This window comes from Thermobia domestica, chromosome 3 (genome assembly GCF_964235325.1).
Source record: "Thermobia domestica chromosome 3, izTheDome1.hap1.1, whole genome shotgun sequence".
Lineage (NCBI taxonomy): Eukaryota > Metazoa > Arthropoda > Insecta > Zygentoma > Lepismatidae > Thermobia > Thermobia domestica.
The window spans coordinates 84,552,114-84,570,833 of record NC_137456.1 but is presented as its reverse complement, the minus strand read 5'-3'; the positions used below and the strand labels follow the sequence as shown (position 1 = coordinate 84,570,833).

The 18,720-nt window shown below is 36.7% G+C and overlaps 1 protein-coding gene across 1 annotated transcript; it reads right to left on the bottom strand.

Annotated features, from left to right (window-relative positions):
* Window positions 1-5,504: 5,504 nt before the first annotated feature.
* On the bottom strand, window positions 5,505-18,298 carry LOC145681855 (cyclic GMP-AMP synthase-like receptor). The gene is made up of 2 exons (XM_081753463.1): window positions 18,008-18,298; window positions 5,505-6,680 (listed from the first exon to the last, which is right to left on the bottom strand). Exon 2 carries the CDS (start codon window positions 6,567-6,569, stop codon window positions 5,505-5,507), a length of 1,065 nt encoding a protein of 354 aa, XP_081609589.1. The 5' UTR covers window positions 6,570-6,680; window positions 18,008-18,298.
* Between the last annotated feature and the right edge of the window lie 422 nt (window positions 18,299-18,720).

The window sequence follows — 18,720 nt, the reverse complement described above, 5'->3', positions numbered from 1 at the left end:
GAGGAGTGGTAAGCTATCAGTAATCAGTGATGAACTCGTTCAGAAAATGGATGGAAAAGTTCCTGAAAATCTAAGTTTCACAATCTCGGATCTTTCGATGAATTTCCACAAATTTCCAGGATCCCAGTGCTTTGGTGATGATGAGGAGCTGAAAGATGCGGTCACAGGCTGGCTCAAGGCGCTGATGGCAGATTTTTATGCTGATGGAATTTCTCAGCTAATGCAGAGATCGATAAGTGCTTGAATGTTTATGGACACTATGTTGAAAAATAGAGCAAAGAAGTAGTTTTCAGGTGTATATAATACATTCTTCTTATTTACTTTGGTGTTTCTATTTTAACCAATCGGAAGTTACTTTCCGAATAGCCCTCGTATGAACAAAATGGCTAATGTTTTTTTTTTTTTTTTTTTTTTTTTAGGAAACCGTCTGAAAACAGGATTTAGATTTAGATCCTTAAAGGTCCCTTTTAGTACCGAGGTTATAGGAAGTATGGATTTAAGTTTAACGTAGAATCCGAACTACATAAGCTCCCGACGGAAATCGAACTCGGGTCTCCCACGCCAAATCCGCCTAGGAAGACCCAGATGCCTTTAGCGTGGAAGACTCAAGTTCGATTCCCGGCGGGAGCTCATGTGACAAAACCAAAAATAAATTAATCGTTGTGGATATCTTTAAAAGAAACTGCTTATACCACATAATAGGGATGCTAATGAAATATTTATTTATGAAATTTGAACTTGAGTAGTTTTTGATAAAACCATCTGAAAAATTCTTCCCAAGACTACACAACCCCCTGTTTTTCCAGAAGAGGTAGCTTCAGAAGAATATCACAGGGTTAGTAATTTTTGTTTCTCCGCTATATACAAAACCGGATGAGCAGTTTTTGAGAAAATCTCCCGAATAAAATTCACCACCAGAGTAAAAGAGGTCCCTTCTACTTTTTAGAAGAAACAGCTAACGCTAAGTTATAGCATTCTGAAATATGAAGAAAATCCTCAGAGAAGCTTTTCAGAGAATCGTTGGGGAAAAAAAAATCTCACCTCCGATAATAAAGTAATCCTTTTGGAATTTTTCATGGAAAGTAGCTTAAGTCATACTACAGGATAATTAATGAAATAAGAACAAAATTGCCTCAATAGTTTGTGAAAAAAACTCATAAAGAAAAACACCCCAGGAGTAAAATAACAAACACTACAACACACTGAGCAAGGCTATGTGATAAAAATATATAAAAACACAAAACACGTTAACGCCAGAAACAGTGAAATTTTTATTACATAGCTTTGGTCAATATTTCTTCCAGACATGTTTTGGGGGGCATTGCCCTCCCGGAGCTGAGCTGTGAGAGTGGCCCCCAGAGGAGACCAAAACAGCTATAATATAATACTAAATAGAATAGTATCAGTAGTGTACCCCGCAGAATACTGTGTGTGTCCCCGCGGAAGTTTTTCTGAAAGAAACACTGGCCTTGCTCAGTATGTTGTTGTGTTTAGTTTGGCAATATGAAAACAAGGCCAGCTAGAATATTAAAATAACACTTGTGTGTTTTCTTTTTTTTTAAAAAAAAAGAAGAAATGATTTACACATTGTGTTTCTTAATAACATATTTATTTTTAAAATGCTAGCAGAATACCCGTTTTTTACACATGGAGAATACGTTTCATTTTGGATATAATGGGCTGAATTTGGATTAAAACGGGATCGGGAGTGTCATTTTTTTGCCTCAGTGACCCAGAAATATATGTGGATTCGACACTAATATCGGTAATTTTCGATGATTTTTAAATATCTCCCTCCTCCCTTTTCCGTAAAAGTTCCGTTGTCAAAGTGAAATGATAAAACCATCCCAGGCTCTAACCTCATCTATGTGGCAAATTTGATCAAGATTAGTCGCGTGATTCTTGAGGTATGAAGTCACATAGTGACATATATACTAGCTGAATCTGCGCTCTCTACACAGCGCATGAATATGAATCTCCTTGTCATTCCTCACAACATCTGTACATGTCCCTTTAGAGACACAAGTGAAAAACGTCTTGAAAAAAATCGGCAAGGGGTATCATAAAGGGGAGATTTTTCGTTTTTTTTTTTTCAATATCTCGCACCATTTGCAAGATTTGAGCCTATTTCCGGTTGGAGTTTCTAATTCATGTATGATCACTGTTTTCTTTGTTCTTGCATGCAGTATGTTATAAGCAAATACATTACACACACAATTAATTATAATGTCAGTGATTTATGGTGTTCATTGGGCAAAACACTCCAAACAATAAAGATTCAACTTAGACTCGATAAATTGTTATCCTTCGTTTTTCATTATCATTTGGTCATGAAACAAACACCTGAGAGATATACAACCCCTATATATAAATATGTAGTGTTAAAATGTATAACTCGTAGGATATGATGATTTTTTTTTAATTTCAACACTTCCAGTGTACCTCTAAAAATGTAATAAAGAAGTAATGGACATTTTTTTTTAAATATTCAATTAGAACTGGATAATCTACTGAAATTTTGCAATCGATCAGTGAAAACGCCAACTTCTGTCGAAAGATTGACCACAAACATATAAACTTTTCTTGACCTCAAACATATAACTAACTAACTCTATGGCCTATGGAACCCGGAGGTTCAATGCCGCGTTCACAAAAGCTCTCCACTGACTTCTACCCTCAGCCAATTGGATTCAGTTTCTATTTTGTATTGGGACATTCCATGTGAAATCAACCAATGAAATGGCAAAATCTGACCTGACGATCTTAGATTTTTGTAAAAATTGGTGCACAGCTTTATTACAGTGGGAGATGAAAAAATCCCAAATATTACCTCTCTCCTCCTGAAAGTGTCCCCATACAGGGTGTTCAAAAATGCCAAAAAAAACCGGCATTTTTCAGTTACAGTGATTATTAAAAATTGTCATAAAATGGTTATGTGCACTAGAAACGTGAAACAAACACTATTGGAAAGCTTAAAAATTACTCTACAAGCTGTGCTATATTTAAGAAACCAGAAATTCAAATTAAGATTTGAATTTTGAATTTGGCATAGAAATGTCCCTCTGAATTTGTTCAAAATTGTCCAGATTGTAGTCTCATATGTGTACTAAAACACCACAAAGTTGCATTTTGGGCACTCAATGGGATCCGATTCAAAATTCAACATAAACCAAGCATTGCACGATATTGACCATGTGAATATCTGGGTTCAGATCGATAACAATTTGCCTGAAGCTATTTACCTGCAGCGTCAAAGGAATTTATATTCAATTTCACTTATTTCTTTTGATGTATTCATTTGAATTTACACAATTAATCACCTTTTGAGTTATTTAGAGAGGTATTACGTTTCCAAACAGTACTTAATATAGGTCATTATTCTTGTTAGTCAGTATGGATGTTTCTAAATTTATGTTGGCTACCTTGATACATGTTATTTTCATTCCTTTGTTTCAGGGTTGCTATTACAGAACATATTATGAAAGGGAAGGATATATTTTCCTCCCTTTTACAATATTTGTATCAAATGTGTTATGAAACACAGTGACACTGCTCACAATAACTTCACACACTTTCAGCACAAACAAATAGTCAATAAATTCTTTTTCCTATTTCAATGATGCACATCCACATGTCTGTAACAGCATAGGAATGAAAATAACATGTATCAATGTAGCTAATATAAATTGTATATAAAGCTTGTGTTTTTACCTCCAAATGTCACTTTAGTTTTACAACCTATGGACCAAGGAGTTATAAAATCTCTTAAGATGTAATACAGGAAGCTTCAGGTGATGAACATGTTACAAAAAAATCGAAGAAGATAAAGAACCAGTTTTCAATGTTCTTGATGCAATTTTTTAATATCTGAAGCGTGGGAAAATGTCACTCAAAGGACCATTGCTAATTGCTTTAACCATACAGGTTTCAGAGACCTTTCTTCACCATCCCACGGTGAGGACGACACGTTTTCAGCAACAGCTGATGATGAAGATGTGGAGGATGATATTCCTCTTGCGCGATTAGTGCAAGAGCTTGGTCCATCTTTGTCAACTTGTGAAATAGAAGACTTTGCCGAGGTAGACAATCATCTTGCAGTGTGCGCCTCAGCAAGTGAAGGAGAATTGTAGCTGATATCCAAAGCCAACAGGTAATTGGCGAAAATGAAAATGAACAAGAAGAAGAACAATTTGTTGTACCATCACTTAACGAAGCTCTGAGTGCAGTGAAAACTTTACAAAAAATTGTTATGTTCAAAGAAGAATTTAATATAAATGTCAATGGTGAGAGTTGAAACGAATGCATCGTCAAATGCTAAATGCGTACGCACATCTTAAGTGCAAGAAGCAAACAAAAGATAACTGATTACACTACAGTGTATGCGTTACTGCGTTGCTTACTAAAGTTAAAGCGTTTTCAAAGTACAGACGTGAAATAATAGTGTGTATATTACTTTTTGATGTTTTGTGGTTATGTGTGTTGGATTTTTCTAATGTGTAAGGTACAGTACATTACATTTGTACAACATCTTACCAAAAAAAAAAAAAAAAAAACAGCATTGCATTTATTGTACGAGAGTACATACAGTAATTTATATAGAGAGTACTGTATTTTAATTTTTGTACGGTAATAAATTAATTTTTGTAATACAGTATCTGGAACGAGAATACTGTATTTCATTCATGACTTATACTATACAACACATACAGTAAGATTAAAACATGCTCAACAAGTGAATAGCCTAAAACTTATTGTTAGATACGAAATTTTGAGCAAGGAAATGAAAACCCGGTTTGTGCGACTATCGGCTATAACGACCGTAAATTTGCGGTTCCTTCGGAGTCGTTATAACCGGTTTATTCTGTATATATACACACACATCGTTTTGTTACTAAAAATAAAGGTGCCGGTACGCAAGACCGTAAGTTCATAATGGTTAAAAAGTTACATACTTTTCAGGGTATTATTATTAATAATAATATACGGAGTAGCTTCATTGCTTTATTTACCTCACGAATCCCACCCTCAACATCTTATCTGTCACGTCCATTGAACTTCAGCGATAGACAAATTTGTTGGGATTATTTCAAACGTGGGATGTGTCTTTTCAGGGAAAAAAATCTGTTCGATTCAGAGCCTTTATGGTTTATATTACCATCCAAAAAAAGAATGAAAAGACGTAGACGCGATGATGGGCCAGCGAGCGAGAGACAGAACTGCCCAAATGTTTCTAGCTATGAATACACTTGTCACTTGCTCTTAACTAGAGACATGTTGATTATGGTTAACGAAATGCATTTAGTCACGTAACCAAATTTATAAATAAAACTAACATCGGTCAAAAATGGCTTCTGAGATACATTAGTGTGACAATAACACATGTTGCCACAGTTAGACAAATAAAGGCCACTTTAAGAAGTATTCTCCATATATTCTATTCCAATATGTTTTCCATGCAGGGTTCTTGCTGTTGATTCATTCTTATCCTATTCCGATATTGATCTTTACCCAAGATACTGGTATAGAACGTTTGGATTCGTATTCATTTCAAGTTCAATATGGTCGATACAACTTTTTAAATGATTACGATATGAAGCTAAAGTGCCCAAACGAATTTGTAACATATCACATCTTGAGTCCCAAAAATAATTAATACGCTTTTCACACAAGCAATCGTACAAAACTTTCAACATATATACGAAAAGAAAACTAAGTTTGTTCTCCCAAAAGTCTGGTTTCTGTTTACTCACTTCCCATAAAAACAGTGTCTTGATGTGGTAACTTGATATCTCCTCCTCCCAACCTTGTTTATCTCGGAATCTTTTCATGAGGCGCAAAGTGGGAAGCAAATGTTGTTTATTTTTAAACATGCTTCTCTCTTGATCAGAGAAACTTGTGCGCCAACAAATTTCAACTACTTTATCGATACCTCTATTCTTTGGAATAGCGAACCAATGATCAGGAGGAAAAACTACTCCAGGTATTGAGGGTGAGAGGGAAAATTCTGAAACACGAATGGCAGGTACGATGTCGATGCTGTATTCCATACCATCGGGTGTAGTAGCGTATGCGGTAAAGGCAGGACCTGCTTGCCGAAATCTCACTGCATTTTCTGGTATTATTTTATTATATTTCAGTTCCACTATGGTATCCACAATAGCCCAGTCCATCCAATTTCTAACACCATTTTGCTCAAGGTACCCATCTTGATCTACCCACTTCGTGAGTTCTTGCATATCCTTATGATGAGCATATTTTTCGAAACGTTCGGGAATCCTTAACATTACCGCCGAAGGTCGAGCTCGTTCTACAATCACTTCAATTCTGTCTGCTGGCAATTTTAAAACGAAATTAATATCAAACTCGTTGGCTTTGGAAACTCTTGTACCTTCATAATAGCTTCCGGTCCAGTAGATATATGGTGAAAGGTAGCGGAAGAGAGGTACTATGTCTTTCATTGCATTAAATATAGTTTCAACTAACCACTTCTGGTGGGCTACAAGCTTTTTGGTTTGCACGTCATCTAGTCTAATGATTTCTGCATTTATTTTGTCCAATACTCCTTCCATTACAACACGGACCAGGTTAAGATCTTACAAAACTTAGGATCAGTTTTTGCTGATTATTCACATCCAGAAACCGATTGTCTTGTTTTCATCTGGTATTAAATCCCACGGTCTCTGCCAACAGAATAAACAAACAAATAAATAAATAAATAAATAAATAAATGAGAGTTAACATAGTCTGCTATTCTTTTAAAGTCTTAAAAATTAAATTAACGTTTTACAGTAGTTTAAAGTTAAATTAATGCATTTTCGGGATAGAAGCTTGTACTAAATATCTTAGAATTTACGTAACACATCATCATATTGTTATATCTTCTTATTCATATGTGATAATATACAGCGAGACGTTTATAACTTGAGACTGCAAAGTGGCTGGAGAAATAAGCATCAGACGAAAAGAAAATGTTCGAAATAAAAAGTTAATATTTTAGAAAGGGAAAATTTACCTGTAATAAATTTAGCCCCCATCATCATCCCGAGGGCGCGTCAAGAGGCAACTTTGAAAACTTAAATGGGGACTTACACTTTTTTAAATTAAAAATTCGGATTTTATGGGGAAAAATAAGTAAATGTTATTCGAAGAACTTTTTTTCGATTCGTAATAAATGGCGCTGTAACAAGTCAAAATTAGTTTTCACTAAGGTTTCTTCAACTGGGAGCCACCATGTTTAATTGCAGAATAAATCTGCGATAAACATATACCAATCTTTAGTATTAAACGTTTTCTCAACTCGTGCTACGTAGTGTGGATGATTGTTCTGCAATTTAAATGTGGTGGTACAATAATGTGCAGACTACGGTGTTTATCGTCGTTAGCTACCACGCATTTTATCAGCTGCATCTCTCCGTGGTCTAAAATTACCGTATCTTAGACTATGGCTATTCGAAGATGCGTTAGTCCTTGCAGCGAACGCGGCCTAGGTAACCATTCGGTAATTTTACTTTCGCCAGAGTTATAAATCATACTGTGAGCCAGTCAGGCATTACTGCCACACCCTTATTCTCTTTCATGCGAATCACGAGAAATAAGTCCATTGTGTTACATAGATTTTTCTGTGATTAACTAATTTTTCGGAATTTATTGTATTTTTTATGAATTTTGATTTGTTAGATATACGCACATACTTTATAATAGCAGAATTCCAATACTCTGCACAAAGCATCTTCCAAGCAGTGTTTCTTGCTAAAATTCCCTTGCCTCCCAACACGTCTTTCCTTTCTTCCTTCCTTTAGGCATCTTTTACTGATTCCGAAACTTCAGGCGGTCTATTGTTCTGAGACGTATTTTGCGCGTTTTTATTGCTTTTGCGTTTGCAGCGTATTGCGATTAGCCATCCACATTTAAATACATTGTCAGCGTATTCCAAGCGTACGCATGAGCCATAAAAACGCGTTGCGAACGCATGGAATAGCCATCTACGTAGAAGATATCTTATAGATGATTATACAATTATAAAATTCTGTATATTTTATATGTGCTACTGACACATTTGGGTACTACTGTTTTACATTTTGGGTGCTAATGACACCACATCCAAATGGTCATTTTTATTATATTCATGTATTTGCTTCATTTGTTCTGAACTGCGTTCATTCCTTGTTTTTGAACTCTTTTTACCCGATTTAATGACTACGGGGCGATACAGCCGATACAACACTTGGTACCCTGCTACAATTTCCACCGTAAACTGCACCTAATTGCACATATCACGTTTGAATTACCTGAATTCACGCCAAATGCAGAGCAATCTTCCACACTACTTATCACGAATAGGGAAAACATTTAATACACAAGATTTGTACTGTTTATGACAGATTTATTTTGGAATTAAACGTAGCATCTTCCAATTGGAGAAATCTAACTGAAACTAATTTTCACTAATTACAACACTAACTATCACAAATCGAAAAAAATGTTTTGAATACAATTTACTTATTTTCTCCAGTAGAATATTTTTCCCGTACGATGCTCCTCGTCCAGCCCTCAGTGCGCGGATGAAGGGCTAATTTTATCACAGGTGAATTTGCCCCTCCAATAAATATATTTCGAACACTTTTTTCGTCCGATGCTTATTTCTCCAGATATTTTGCAGTCTCAATGCACAGCATATGGCAGAAATCAAAAGTAATTTCTCACACATGGTTTTCTTCAGTCGATCGATAATATTGTTTCTACATCGTAAAATTTTTTAACCCGCATTTGTCCTTGTTAACATCACCTATGTGTTGTGACGTTATCTGCACCTCATTCCATCCCTCATATTCATCTTTGCCCATATAGAATTTTCCAATCAACGTATCCTGATTTTTTAATTGAAATCTTGTTATTTATAATTGTTATTTTTATTTATATGCTATTTGTAATTGTTATGTTTTACTACCTGTTTTATGCATTACTTTCCTCAATGATGATTACGGTCGCAAAGACCATAATGACAATCCAATTGATGTATTTACTTATAAAGGAATGTACCATAGCCCAACGCCAGTAATCCCACATCTCAATAGTTCCCTCTGCAACGCTTCCCTAAAAGAGGGTGTAGCCCTCTACAAGGTAGCTAGCCTCTGGGGTAGCAATTAATAAAAGTAATTAATTGATTATTATTTCAGTACTTTCAAAATAACTCAAGACATGACTGTAGGAGCCAGATGCTGAATATTGCACTAAGAAAACAAAAATAAATAAATATTAAAAAAAAAAAAAAAAGATATGATCAATACCTATAAAACCAAGGATGTTATAAAATAGAGGATCTGCCCATACGTATCTTCATTCTAGGAAGTCACTGAAGCCGAAAAACAACTGAGCATCGTCTGAGCTGCTACGTCTGATTGGCTACTCTCGTTCCCGCCATGTTTGTTGGCTCGAAATATTGCGATCTTAGTGGCGCGGAGCGGGCAGAGTAGGTGTGGCTGAACTGTGACGTATGGCTTCACGATTTTGTTGTATCGGCAGATCCTCTATTTTTTAACATCCTTGTCTAAAACAACTATTAAAAGTTTCTAAATGTATACATAAAAAACAACCATTTTCAAGCGGAAATCCCTGGCGCGACATAACTAGGATGTGCCGGAGAGGGGAGGGGAATGAAATAGTTAATGATATACAGTAGGACGAAGATAATGCGAACGTCAAAAACCCGAACGCGGACCCTAGGAGCTTTTTACATTTTGTCTTAGCGCTAGCGATAAACAAACTTGTGTGAAGTCAGTGTTTTTACAAAAGCTCATTCATATGTAAATGTTTGTCATACATATTTTTAATTTTATTTTCCCTTAGATCAGAAACGGTAAGATATATCGAACAACGTTTTGTTGAAATCGATTCATCGTCCCAAGAACAGGTTCCCTCTCCTCCATTAAGTCTCTATTCGAATAGGAAGTGGTTTAAATTAACAATTTCCGGTTTCAAGGTTTATCGTCACAGAACATTAACAGTAACAGATAGCGACAAGTGGTCTTTTTGCAATCAATTCACCGTCTCAAAAAAACATATCGTCACTACCCACAATACTCCACTGAAATCGAAGTGTTTGAAATTTACTACTACATCCGGTATCAATAGTGATTTCCATAGAGCAAAAACGGTTCAGAGACATGGAGAAGTAATCTTTTACAATTCACTGAATGTCCCAAGAATATATTCCATCTCTTTCGTTAACCCTCTACTCAAACCGGAAATGATAGAAATCAACCACTTCCGGTTTCAACGTTAATCCCCATAGAACAGAAGCGATAATACATGGCAACAAGCTGTTTTGTTTTTGCAATCAATTCAACGTCTCAAGACAATACACCATCACAACCCGCAATGTTCTACGGAAACCAGAGTGACTAAAATTTATTAGTACACCCCCTGTACCTCAAACATTGATTTTGACACAACTGTTTCAACATTGATTTTCACACAACAAAGACGGTAATTCTTTTTTTAAAACATAGATTCAGTGTCCCAAGATTGTTTTGTCTTGATTTTTTATCTATTTGTGGAAATGGTGAAAATCTAAGATTTTTCGGTTCCATTTCTGGCTGCATAATGGGTGAAACGGAAATAGATAGCAACAGGCAGTTTTTGAATATGGATTCAGTACAGCAAAAGTACGTTTCAACTCTGATTTTATTTCTTTATTGCAACAGGAAGTGATAAACATCAATTAGCCCTTCCGGTTTCAATATTACGCTCCATAGTGGCAAAATAAATGAACTGAAATCTTTGAGTTTTACGTCCCATGGTTATGCCGGTTAGGCTAAAGGAGACGGTGATGATAAGAAATGAATGAAATGGTGGAATGAACAAAGTGGGAGGAAACGGGAGAACCCCGAGAAAACCCACGCACATGGTGTTTGTCCACCACAAAATCCACTTGGCGAGAGCTTGGATCGAACGAAGGACCCCATGCACCAGAGGTGAACGCCCTACCACTGAGCCACAGCGGCCCTCATAGTGGCAAAAGAGTAAAAGATAGGGAGTAATGGCTTTTTAATATGGATTCAGCGTCCGAGGAATAGTTTCTCTCTTTGATCTTATTCCTCTATTGAAACCTGTAGCTATAGATGTACTACTGCGTTATAGCTATAGTTGTATCGATACTAACACTACAACACTCATTTCTGATCCGAGGGAAGTCCTTGGTTAGATCCCATGCCATGTTATTTTGTGATGAACATCGTCCTGGTGGGTTTTCTCGGGGTTGTCCCGTTTCTTTCCACATCCTCATTCCAGTTTTATTAACTTCGTTAATCACGCGTCTTCTTTAGCCTATAAGGAATAAAATTTAAAATATCTTTTTAAATTTATAATTAACTAGCATCAATTACCCACTTCGCTGCGTTAAATTAAGAAAAAATAGTAACATGTTTCATTAGTCAGTCACTTTTTACTATTACTAAAGCGCTCCTTGATATTGGTCATTTTCGATGATTTTTATATATTCCCTTTCCTCCCCATGTTGCGGGCCACAGCATCGGAAGTGTCATTGCGCATCTCAGCGACCCCGAAAAGTATGAATTCGACACTGATATTGCTAATTTTGATTTTATATATATACAGGGGAGGGACAAAAATCTAAAACACTTCATACAGGACACGTAAGTTTTGTTCTCCACTGTACAACGCGGGTTGTGGTTGCCGATCGTTTTTTGTTTTCAATGTGTCATGTGAAGCTTTCTCTTCCGTCAGCAGTAACCTGTTCACCTGTGAGTGTCGTGATGTGAAAGTGGTGCGGTAAAATGAGCGACCTAACAGACTTCCAAAGAGTCATGGTCGTTGGTGCCCGTCTGGTTGGAACTTCAGTGGCAACAGTGGCAAACATTGTGGGGGTATCGAAAGGCACTGTCTCCAATGTAACGAGGGCATACACAATTTATGGGCAAACGACGTCTGCAGAGCACAACAGTAGTCGAAAGACAATCCTGTCAGATAGCGACCGGAGGCATTAAAACGGATTGTAGCAACTAAAAAGAAGACCACTGCAATGAAAATTACGTCTGAACTCAATTCCGGCCTACAGAACCCGGTTTAATCGAAAACAGTGCGCCGGGAACTTCATAAAATCAAAATTTATGGCAGGGCCGCTATCGCCAAACCCCTAGTCACAGCAGTAAATGCGAAGAGGCGTATCCAATGGTGCAAGGACCACAAGGCGTGGACCCATGAGCAGTGGAAACACGTAATGTGGTCCGATGAATCGACCTTCACCTTGTTTCCAACAACCGGTCGTGTTTACGTATGGAGAACACCGTCGCAGGCCTATGATAAAGACTGTCTGCTCCCAACTGTAAAGCATGGGGGTGGTTCTGTTACAGTATGGGCAGTGATATCGTGGTTTTCTGCAGGTCCCAACATAGCCCTGCATGAAATGATGAATGCTAAGGCGTATAAACCATTTTGGGCGACCAGGTTCTACTCATGGCCCAAATATGGTTCCCTGATGGTGATGGCATCTACCAAGATGATTTGGCACCCTATCACACTGCAATAACGGTGAAATCATGGTTTGAGGAGCATGACCAGGAGCTATCACACTTCCCTGGGTCCCACAATCACCAAATCTGAACATCATTGAGCCATTGTGGTCTGAGTTAGAAAGGCGTGTTCGGTCTCATTACCCTCCTTAAGGAACTGGAGCATGTTTTGGAGGAACAATGTTGCAATATTCCACGATTCAGGAGCTCTATACGTCCATTCCACGTCGGATTCAAGCTGTTTTGGACGCAACAAGGAAGTCCCACACCATACTACGTATGATTTTCACACTTTTGCAAGCGTTTTAGATTTTTTTTGTCTAACTCCTGTATATATATATATATATATATATATATATATATATATATATATATATATATATATATATATATATATATATATATATATATATATATATATATATATCCCCGACCGCTCCCACAATTTTTACGGGGCTCAATTTGAATTTAAATGGCATCAGAAGTGTCACTGTTCATCTCAGCGACCTCAAAAACTATAGATTCGACACTAATATCGATCATTTTCGATCAATTGTAAATGTGTTTCCCTCCTTTGTTAGATTGTCAAAGTGATATGGCAAAAATCATCTCATGTTTGAACTTAATCTATGTTGAAAATTTGATCGAGATCGGCCCGGTGGTTCAAGAGTTATTAAGTTTTATTTATTTTTATAGCATATCTGCCTTTCCTACCTACTCCTCTAAGTTCTATCGTCAAAGTGAATAGATAAAAACCACCCCAGGTCCGAACTTCATCTATATTGAAAATTTGATTAAGATCGGTCCTTTGGTTAAAGCATGATGAAGTCACAAAAACGGTCACTTTTATTTTTATTCTTTTTACATGTATCTTTCTCCTCCCCCTCCCCCTCCCCTAGTTCCACTGTAAAGTGAAACAACAAAAACATCGCAGCCCCGAACCTTATCTATGTTGAAAGTTTGATCAAGATAGGTCTGGTGGCTCAAGAGTTATTAAGTTTCATTTATTTTTATAGATCTCTCCCCTCCCCTTCCCCTCTTCTAAGTTCTACTGTTAAATTGATATACTAAACACCACCTCAGGATACTGAATTTTTTTTAAAACATCGGTCGGGTGGTTTAAGCGTGGTGAAGTCACAAAGACAGTCACTTTTATTTTCACTTTTATTACATATATCTCTCCCCTCCCCTCCCCTCCCCTCCCCTTCGTTGCATTATAAAAGTGAAATGAAGAAAACATCCCAGGCCCGAACCTTATCTATGTTGAAAGTTTCATCGGGAAAGGTCGGGTGGTTCAAGAGTTATTAAGTTTTATTTATTTTCATATATTTCCCCTCCTCCTCTTCCCCTCCCCTAAGATCTACTGTCAAAATGAAATGACAAAAAAAATCCCAGGTTTGAACTTCATATATGTTGAAAATTTGATTGAGATCGATCGGGTGGTTCAAAAGTAATTAATTCACGAACCCAGTCACTTTTATTTTTATATTTATTGATTTTTGTATATCTCCCCCTCCATGCGCTTCCCTACTTTGCTCCGTCAAAGTGAAATGATAAAAATCATCCCAGTCCCGAACCTCATCTACATTGAAAATTTGATCAAGCTCGGTCGAGTGGTTCAAGAGTTATTAAGTTTTATTTATTTTTTCTGTCCCCTTCTTCCCCCTCCCCTAAGTTGTACCGTCAAAGTAAATAGCTAAAAACACTCCCATGTCAGAACCGCATCTACGTTGTAAATTTGATCGAGATCGGTCGGGCGGTTCAAGAGATTAAGAGTCACAAACATAGTCACTTTCAATTTTATAATATAGATTAAAGATTTTTTTTACAACTTTTATGTTTAAAAGGATTTTATGTGTATAATTTCAAATCTTGTTTATTTTCCCTTAGTTTTGTAACGATCAAATTTAGTTTAAACCATTGACCTCGAATAGCGCTGTTTAGGACGTGGGTAGACGTTTCTTGGAAACCAATTTACAGCGATATACAAGATATTCCTGTATATAGTCATCATGCCTTACAGCTACCCGGAATAACTGTAACTTGTAAATTGTGCTCTCTCTCCCTCTCTCTCTCTCTCTCGTCGGCACGATCAATTTTGTTTATCTTTTTGCCAACTATTATCACAACATGTTCTTTTGAGAAAGAAAGAAGTGACCCTAACTTGTTATGGATGAACATAAGAACATAAATGGAACTTTTTTTTTATCCTGGTAACTTACAATACAATGAAACGACACTTTTTAAATTAGTCAAGCTTAGTTCCACAAAAACTGTCCTAAAAGATGCTACAAGTGGCCAGTTTACGGAATGAATAATGAGGCTCAAACTGAATAGATTGATAATACAGGTGCAAACTAGTGCGGCATGAAATAAATCGTTAATCAAAGACAGACACGAACGTGTGATACGTTACAGTAGAGGAGAGAAGAACACAGCAGAGGAGTGTATGTTAGGTAAGGATAATAGGGCATTTTAGGTTAGTAGGGTAGATTAGATAAGGATAATAAATAGGTTAGGGTTAGTATGGTAAGTTTGATTAGTAGGGTAGGGTATGGTAGATGACATTAGTAAAATAAGTTAGCTTAGTGGGGTAAGTTATACTGCAAGTGATACTACTTGTTCCTTCTGACAGCTCGCTGCGCGCACGTGGTGCTCAATGCTGTGTTGCCAGCTTTTGTGTCGGATATCCAAACACCAACTTATTCACTGCAACTAAATCCCAGTTTTATAAAATTAAATGATACAAAAGAGAACTAAAAAGAATGCTCCCAATAACCAGCAGATCCACTACTCAAGTTGACATTCAACTAAAACAACGTTCATTTCTTCATATCCAAATTGGCAACGTGCGGAAAGGGTGGAATGTTTAACATAACAGAGCGAAGAAATGAGCCACTATAATTGGCTGAACGTGCTGTTGGCATAGAAACAGTTCTTCTTGCCTGATTGTTGTGACTACATGTGGGAAGGGGAAAAAAAGAAGGAAAGCAACTGTCAGAAGGGACAAGTTGTATCAAATGGACTGTAGGTTAGGTCAGTAGAGTAGATTAGGTTAAAAATCTTTCAGTTTATCTTACCAAAGTATGCCCTTTAGGCTCAGAGATGATGACTAAACAAGTGAATGATAGTAGAATCGGTGGAATGAAAAATTAGTAGGAAAAGGGGGTACCCCAAGGAATTCCACGCACACGATGTTGTCCATTAAGAATTTACTTGGCCGGTGATCGAACCATGGACCCCAGGTACCACAAGTAACCGCTCTACCACTGAGACACCGTGCTACCTCTAGGTTAGGTTAGATTAGCAAATTAGGTTAGGTTACTTGGAGTGTTTTATGCAAGATCATAGAGTTATAATCGTGAGTCGTTTCTGAGAAAATCTTAAAAGAGAACACCCCAAGAGTAAATCATCCCTGTGGATTTTAAAAGACAAAACTACTTACTCTACAATATAGTATTAGTAATAATATCTATGGAATATAAACAAAACCGTCAGAGTTGCTCTCGAGAAAATCGTCCAGAATAAACCAACAACCCTCAAGAGTAAATTAGCCCTTCTGAATCTTTCCTAGATAAACGACTTACACCATAGGTTTGTTAATCAAACAAGCATTGATTTGTGAAATACATGGTCAAAATCGTTAAGAGCCACTTTCGAGAAAATTGCGAAATTTAATTATCGGCTCTCAGTAAACTACCCTTACTTTCTGGGGTAAGAAGAAAAATTAAGAGAAACGCCGTTACAGAATCTCATAATAACCTTAAGGTTAAAAGTTTGTCTCGATACTTTAAACGGTATGGGCTGTAGAATAGAGAACACACAACATCGGAAAAACGCATTGATGGACAGACATCCAAAAATCTATTTTTTTCAGCATGCAGGAGTCATGAAACGTATAAATCCATTGATATCTTAAATTCAATTTCTTTCACGATCCTATATACTTTCGTCAACGGATTTTGTGGTGGATAAACACCGTGTTCGTGAGTTTTCTCGGGGTTCTCCCGTTTCCTTCCACATTCATTCCATCATTGCATTCATTTGTCATCATCACCATCTCCTTTAGCCTAGCCGGAATAACCGTGGGAAGTAAAACTGAAAGATTTCATTTTTTTCCAAGTTGAGAACCATTACACCAGAGGGAAAAAGTTGGAAATTGAACATTTCTTCGGACGCTTAATGGATTACAGAAAGAAAAAAGAAAGAAAACAACTGCTTCTCTCTATCTCTTACATTTTTTGCTATATGGAAATTACAGTGAAACCGGAAGCACTGTACTAGTAAGTTTCTACCACTTCCGGTTTCAGCAGAGAGAGAGATAGATGCTGTTGAAGATAGCATTTTTCCTTAAGGAGATCCAGTCGATTCCCAAACACCGCTTCTCGTTCTCGTTTTGTTTTATAGAGGACAACATGTCAAAACCGGAAATGGTTAATTTCTACCATTTCCTGTTTGAATAGAGGGTTAACAGATGAGGGAGAACTTAATCTTCAGACCCTAATCGATTCCAAAAAATAGCTTATTGATGTCTCTTTCCGTTTTTACCCTGATACTTATTGACAGACAGACAGCGACAGCCGGACGGACAGATATGGCCGCTCTATACGACTTCCGACACTTACTTAACCCATTTCTGCCTAAATTATTTTTTCGAAATATTTGTTTCTATTTTTCATATCTCTTACAAAATACTCACCATAATCGTAGGCAGTGATACCAACCGACACTAGAAAAAGTTGTACCGTTTACCCCGATTTTTATTTCAGCCCCAGAGGTTCCGAAACCTCACAAATGTCGACGTCAGAGGTTGTCGACAAATGTCGACAATGGGCACAAATGAGTTAATGTAAAGATTATTTGGTTTTTTGAGTATTGGGTATAAAGAAATGAATATTCATAAATCAATCTATTGGAATTTATTATACGTCCTTTTATGTATAAATTAAGGGGTGCCATGAGGTGAGAAAAAGTACCATAAATACATCCAGTGGAACAATTTTCCTCTCGTATGAACGACTAGGTTAGTAAAAATAAGTAATAGTGAAAATCCTATGTTAATAGTTAGTCCAAACAGTTACTGATACGTAGCTTATATACCCCATTTTTATACCCCTATTTGACCCTTTCAATGCGCTTGTTGGCCGATATAATAGAAAATACGTGTCGCTTCTTTTTTGATGTATGTGCAATCTCATCACAATCGACGTGTTACAACGAGGAACCCTGCCTTGTCAGTAACTGATTGAATCCTTTAACATCGGATCTTCACAATGTCACCAAGTTTACATGCTTTTTCATATGACATAAAAATCGTTTCCCCACCCCACGGTACACCAGAAATCGTAGCACCTCTTAACTTTTGCATAAAATTTCCTTTTTTGAACGTATAAACTCCAGAAGTTTGATTTTCGATTTTCCACATATCTATACTCAGTACCCCACACCCGACCCTAAATATCCAAGATGTCACTTACCTGGTATTTAAGAAGTATTCACTCGAGAAGATTCAATCAGTTATCTGGATGACGTTCTATTGTGACGCACACAACAGATAAAAAGCTATTTTAATACACTGTGAAACTTCAGTATCTCCGAATGTCTATGCACTGAAGTAAACACTAAAGTAAATGATGTTCAAGCTTCTTTTCTTCGTGGAATAGAACAACCAAGGCCAGCAGTCAAACACGAAGACGCACAACAATGCAATACACACTGTAGAAAGCTCTGGTGAATATTGATTTAGAACTCACCCATTCGGGACTTTCCCGATGTTTTCTGCCAGACGGCACACTTTTGAAGGTTCTCTTAATAATCTTCCCACGTGACATTGAGAGAACGGAAGTAAGATTGCGGTTATGTATGTCTGTGTGTGTGTGTGTGAGAGAGAGAGAGAGAGAGAGAGTTGTGGCTTGACGGAAAAACTGATAATTTAAGTGAGACATTTTAACGTATTAGAGGGGCCTGAAAGTTAATAATAATAATAATAATAATAATAATAATAATAATAATAATAATAATAATAATAATAATAATAATAATAATAATAATAATAATAAATTTATAGCAAAGAGTTTTATTGATTGCTTTCACATTTCTGTATACTGTAATTTCTACATATAATCTAAATTATGTGTTTGTCCTTCTTCGCCTTTACATTGATACTAACTGTGCGATGTCGCTTACAGAA

What these genes read in the sequence shown, in the direction of transcription:
- LOC145681855 (XM_081753463.1), bottom strand. Translation starts at nt 6,569, where the DNA reads ATGGAAGGAGTATTGGACAAAATAAATGCAGAAATCATTAGACTAGAT.